The sequence below is a fragment of the Aegilops tauschii genome, chromosome 4, assembly GCF_002575655.3.
Source record: "Aegilops tauschii subsp. strangulata cultivar AL8/78 chromosome 4, Aet v6.0, whole genome shotgun sequence".
NCBI classification, from domain to species: domain Eukaryota; kingdom Viridiplantae; phylum Streptophyta; class Magnoliopsida; order Poales; family Poaceae; genus Aegilops; species Aegilops tauschii.
This window is the reverse complement of record NC_053038.3, coordinates 505906191-505912104: the sequence shown is the minus strand read 5'-3', so window position 1 is coordinate 505912104 and position 5914 is coordinate 505906191. Positions and strand designations below refer to the sequence as shown.

Here is a 5914-nt window from a genome sequence, read left to right as displayed (position 1 = left end):
GGGGAACGTGGGGACTGGGGAGGAGTTGGCGTTGATGTGGAACTAGGAAGGACGAAAGTAGGCCAAGGTAACTGGGCTAGGGAGTGGCGAGTAACTTCTGTCTTTTGCTATTCGGGCTTTGGCCTGTTCGGGTACCGGGACAAAAAACCTGAATTTCCCAAAATAATTCCGGGTTTTCATACCAGCCACCCGAGAAATGCATTCGGGTTTTAGGTTCGGGTTATACGGGTTTGGGCTTCGGGTTTTTCGAGTTTGGGCTTCGGGTTCGGGAAAAAACGCCTAGGGTGTGCTACCAGATTTTATAGAATATCAATCTCTTATGAATATGTGTTGTGCCTTGATGTCTTTATCAAATTTATTAGTAATGTATGTGATTGTGCCATGAATTGACCTTGAACGAAGCTAATGTTAAAGAAATACAGATTCAAAATAATTTTTTTGCCAGTATTATGCTAATAAAATGTTTTTGAGGTAATTTAAATTACTTAGAGACGATTTATATTTGTCTTCTATAATTTTATTCGATTTTGGGCATGGGATTATTTTCCTTTGATCCTAAATCTTTCAAATGACATATGGGTATTCCTTAGAGAGAAGTTATAAAGCTCTTATATATTGTTGTGCGAATTTTGGTCGTGAGAATATTTCAACACATGCGACTTTCTATGTTTTTTAAGTTATTTGTATTTATTTCAAATTTATAGATTTATGACAACCTTTACAAAAAAATTATGAGAAACAACCTTTACATAAATTTGTTTTTTGAGACCAAAAAACCTTTGTAATTTTTTTTGAGGGGTGACAAACAAGATTTACATTTTTTTAATTGAACAAACAACATTTACATAATTTTATTTTGTTTTTGAGAAACGCAACCTTTACATAAATTTATTTTTTTGAGGGATGCAACCTTTAATTTGTTTTTTTTAGAAACACCTTAACCTTTACATAAATGGTTTAGTTGACGACTTGTTGGGTCTCCTTAACCTTTACAACTCAGTCATTCCCAGCCCATCCCGGCCCTCCTTAACCTTGTTGGGTCTTAGCCCAGCCAATTTAGGGTTTTAGCCCAGCCGCAGTCATTCTCCAACCTTCGCTCGTGCTCTGCTCTCCGTGCGGAAGGCGGCTGGCCGGCGGCAGCTACGTCACCTGGCAGCGGCGGGCGACCGGACGACGTACACGCAGGTCAGTGCTGCTCCTTCACAACGGGATCGGAACTCAGGTTCTCCTCCCGTCAAAAACTCTAGCCCGTCGCCCGCGGCTGCGAAGAATGCCGCCATTTTCGTATCCCCTTCATGACATTGGTCCTTTCATAGGTCTGTATGGATTTTCGTGTTTAGATCTAAATGGAACGTCATGCTGGAACACTGCAGACTTGAAATTCTGCGTGATTGTGCCAACAAATGATTTGGCCTGTCTATTAGTTATAGCTTCTGTGAGAATTTCTCACAATTATTTTTCATTATAGTATGTACTGGAGAAATCTTGTTTTTCCCAACGGTCTCCAAGCAAACAGTGGTCAATATGAATGTACAAATCCTGTTTACTTAGATACCATCACACCAAGAGGATCAGTTCAAACAGGCTCCAGGCATCAGATTTCTAGGATTAACTTCGTCCTGTACATGCTTAGTTGCTTGAGCTATGAACAGACACTATTACAGTTTATAGACTGTTAATTGACGGCTGTGCAATGCCTCTTTTGAGGACGTTTTTTCTGTATAGTTGGTAGTGTTTTCTAGGCGGGAGGTGTTGTGTTATAAGCTTAATTGCTTATGGCAGTGCTAAAGTTATTTTTGTATTAAGCATAACTTTGCCTTATGTATGTTTACTATGTGGTTTTTCAGTTCAAGAGTAATGATTGGATGCATTTAACATAGGAAGTCTAAATTTTCCACTTAGATCCAGGCTTTTGTTAACCAAACTCCTCCGCCAAACAGTATCTTTGGTCACAAGATGATAGTTATAACTTTGTTCTCAGTTTGTGATAAAGAGCCTGAGCCAGGTTTATTTAATCTCAAATATACCATAAAACGACCTCCAGATAGTCGGTGTTCAGTTTGAATGTAGAAATCTTGTTTATTTAGATACCATCGCACCATGAGGCCTTGCTGAAACATGGTCGGAGCATTACATTGCTAGTAAGAACTTTGTCCTGTACCTTGTTCAGACATTAACTAACGGTTGTGGCATGCTTCTTGTGAGGAAGTTCTTAGTGGTTTGAATTTTCCCAAGTGGGAGGTGCTGTGCTATGTTTCCTATGACTATGCTAAAGGGCATACAGCTATTGTGTATTTAGCATACCTTAGCCTTATGGTATTTCTGTTACATAGTGTTTTCAGTGATTGGAGGCAAGTAACTGATGAAGTCGGAATTTGTGACTTAGACATACAATTATGGTCATTTAGCCTATCTTAGCCTTATGGCATGTTTATTAAATAGTGTTTTAGTTCAGAGTAATGATTGGAGTCAAGTAACTGAGGAGCCTGCATTTTGTGCCTTGGACACATGCTTTTGCTGAAGAAACCCCTTTTACCAAAACAATCTCTTTGGGCAAAGTTTATTATGCGGGGACATTCTTGCAACAGGTTGTATGGTTGTTCATGCATTGTTCGCCGCGTAGTTTCTTTGTGGAAAAACGTACACCTGTTTCATTCAAGTGACAAGTTTCTAAGAAGGCGGCTAAGAACACCTCTAAACACATCGAATATCCATCTCTTTATGTGGGAGCGAACCATCTTGGCGTACGGGTCTACTGATCCTATAGATCTTAGTAACTTGCTCGAATGATCGCTCCGGCTCTGGACCGTCTGATCTTCAGATGCAGAATAGGGGATCGCTTGCCAACCGTTAGTTAGGACCAGTGAAAACCCACACGAGTACTTCAGAAACCTTTTTGTTTGACAAGAACATTTTGTTTCAGAAATCCTTGTATGTTCTTCACTTAAATTACTCTTTTGAGTGGATCTTCAGTTTAATTACTTATATGTCCCACTAGCCACTGTTAATTTGAGACTAGTAGTTTCCCATTGATTGATGCCAGTTTTAACTGCAGATCTGCTAAAGGAGAGCAACATGGCAACACTTAAAGATGTGGCAACACGGAAGCCTATTCTAGCGACAATCCGCCTCCTAGTTCCTGCTGGAGCAGCCCGCCCCGCACCGCCTGTCGGGCCAGCTCTGGGTTTCTACAGGCTCAATCTGATGGCTTTCTGCAAGGATTTCAACGCCAGGACACAGAAGTACAAGGCGGAGACTCCGATGCAAGTCACACTGACTGCCTACAAGGACAGCACTTTTGAGTTTGTAGTCAAGTCGCCCTCGGTCTCATGGTTCCTCAAGAAAGCGGCGGGCGTCGAGACGGCAAGCAGCCGGCCAGGCCACAACATGGTGACGTCCCTCTCGCTCCGCCATGTCTACGAGATCGCGAAGCTGAAGCAGTCAGACCCGTTCTGCAAGCACATGTCGCTCGAGGCCCTGTGCAAGTCCATCATCGGCACGGCCAAGTCCATGGGCATCGAAATCGTCAAGGATCTCTGACCGGGCCGCAAGCATAGTTTATGTTGCTTTCATCTGCAGCTGCCTAGTTTCGTCTGACCTGGAAGAAAGTTAGGGATCAGATTTCTTTGCCGGAGAAACTTTGCTGCTAGATCCGTCGAAATCGTGCCCCTGTTTATTTTGTGATCAATATGTACTATGTGACATTTCTTCAGCGCGGTGGTGGTTGGGTAATAAGTTTGTTTCAGCCTGTGTGTTGTGTAACTCAGGGACAGAGGCTTGGCACCGCTGAACCTATCTAACTGGAAATTGCAACTTGAACGCCTTCCATTCCATGTGAAGATGTTTGCTTGGTAAGGAGACATTGTTGGCGTGGACATGCATGTGTTGTGAATTTGCAGTTAGTTCCATTGTTTTTGTTTGCACAAGCTTTAGTTTTACATGAAGATATCTTGGGTCACATTTGAATAGTACTCTTCTCTACATCGTAAGGTGAAGTTGCCAATTTGCTCTGTTTGATCACTCATCTGAATCTGCACTTGAATCGGATCATACTGGTGTGAGACTGTTTGTCTGAAGGAATGCAACGCAGTAAACCAACAAGTGACTGACGAAATGCAACACCCGAAAGGATCTACTTGTTCACTATAGCAGGCAGTATTATTGGGAATCTACTACAGGTAGGATCTACTTGTTCACTATAGCAGGCAGTATTATTGGGAATTTACTACAGGTAGGATCTACTTGTTCACTATAGCAGGCAGTATTATTGGGAATCTACTACAGGTAGTCTGCTACTGAAGGTCTGAAGCAACTAGACGAGCTCCGATCAACGTCAGCTTCAGAGAGAGACAGCGGCGAGGCTCCGTTCAGCTCGTGGCGGAGGCCATGGAGGGGTGAGCGGCCGGGAACCCGGTGTAGCTCATGGTCATGGCATCGTCGTCGTCGGGCCCGGCGCCGTCGTCCGTGTCCCACAGGAAGGCGGCCTGCGCGGCGAGGACGTGGCTGTTGTGCGGGTCGGCCCTGGCCGCCCGGTGGAAGTAGCTGGAGGCGCGCTCCTCGTCGCCGTGCACCTCCCACACCAGCCTGGCGTACTCCGACAGCAGCTCGCCGTCGTTGGGGTCCGCCAGGATCGCGCGGGAGTAGTACTCCTCCGCCCTCCGCCGATCCCCTTTCACCTGCAACATTTCCATCATCGCGTCGGCCGGCGCCATTATTAGAACATTCATCTCCAGATCTGAATTCTGAACTGCAGTCGCCGGCCGCGGCAATGGCGGCACTGGAGCGGCGAGGGTAGTAGTACCTGGTAGAGGAACTGCGCGTAGTTCCTGAGGAAGAGGCCGTTGCAGGGGTCCTCGTCGATGAGCCTCTTGTAGTGGATCTCGATGCCGGAGCTGTCCCCTCCCCCGCCGCCCGAGGCCACCAGGTAGCCGCCCCCGGCGCCGCCGTCGATGCCGCCCCCGCAGTCGGCGCTCAGCAGGCCCGAGCCCAGCCGGTCGATCCCGAGGCCCCTTGCCAGGAACAGAGGGTGCTCCTGCGCGTACGTGCTGCCCGCGCCGAAGCCGAACGCCCCAAAGCTCGTCTCTTGGTCATCGTCGTCGGCGTCCTCATCCTCCTCCTCCTCGTCTCTGGCCCCGTCGCGCGCCGTGAACGACTGGATCGTCTCGAGCGCCGGCCTGGACCGCCGCGGCAGGTGGTGGTCGTCCGCGCGGCCGCCCAGCGCGGCGAGGTTGCCGTCCGAGCACGCGCGGCGCAGGCCTCCGCGGGAGCGCTCGTGGTCCGAGCCGCCGCCACCGCCGGCGGACAGGCTGCAGGAGATGGCCGGCGGGTGGTAGGCGACCGTGGGCGAGGACTCGGCGAAGTGGACGGCCGGCGAGTGGCCGCCGGCGCCGGAGGTGGCGTGCAGCGCGCCGAGCACCGGCGTGGACGCGCTCCTCACCAGCATGGCTGCTTCTCTCTGCCGCCGGCACGAGCAGCTGGGTTCAGACGCGGCACGGTGCGAGCTGAGCTCAGGGACGGTGGGCACTGTTGATGACGCTGGTTGTTGGAGGTTGTCGTAGCGCAGGAAGGGCCTCGGTTTTATGGGCGCGCGCGAGATGAATTAGGTGGTGGAGAGGAGAGGAACGGCGGCTTGGGTTTGGCCTCCTCTGCTCTGCCCGCCATGCGCCATGTGAAGCACGGCCGAGCGTGGAGTGTGGGGTGTGGGGTGTGGGCGCGGCGCGGGAACGGACGGTGCGGGTGGCCTCTGGCTCTACGGCCACACACCCACACGTCCCGTCGTCTACGGTCTACGGTGTGGCCGCTCCCTTTCCGGCCCGTGTTGTTTTGCGCTTTTGCTGGCGGCCGTCCGTGTCGCCCGGGCTCGGACCCAGCAGCTAGCTACTTCCTTCTTTCAGGTTTATAGGGCTTAATTCAA

General features: G+C 49.2%; 2 protein-coding genes across 2 annotated transcripts; one reads left to right on the top strand and one right to left on the bottom strand.

Annotated features, from left to right (window-relative positions):
• Window positions 1–1051: 1051 nt before the first annotated feature.
• LOC109783217 (large ribosomal subunit protein uL11m) lies at window positions 1052–3875 on the top strand. The gene is made up of 2 exons (XM_020341816.4): window positions 1052–1185; window positions 3056–3875. The coding sequence occupies exon 2, from the start codon at window positions 3076–3078 to the stop codon at window positions 3538–3540; it is 465 nt and encodes a 154-aa protein (XP_020197405.1). The 5' UTR covers window positions 1052–1185; window positions 3056–3075; the 3' UTR covers window positions 3541–3875.
• A 231-nt stretch (window positions 3876–4106) lies between these two features.
• Window positions 4107–5668, bottom strand: LOC109783216 (uncharacterized). The gene is made up of 2 exons (XM_020341814.4): window positions 4802–5668; window positions 4107–4676 (listed from the first exon to the last, which is right to left on the bottom strand). Exons 1-2 carry the CDS (start codon window positions 5441–5443, stop codon window positions 4368–4370), a joined length of 951 nt encoding a protein of 316 aa, XP_020197403.1. The 5' UTR covers window positions 5444–5668; the 3' UTR covers window positions 4107–4367.
• Between the last annotated feature and the right edge of the window lie 246 nt (window positions 5669–5914).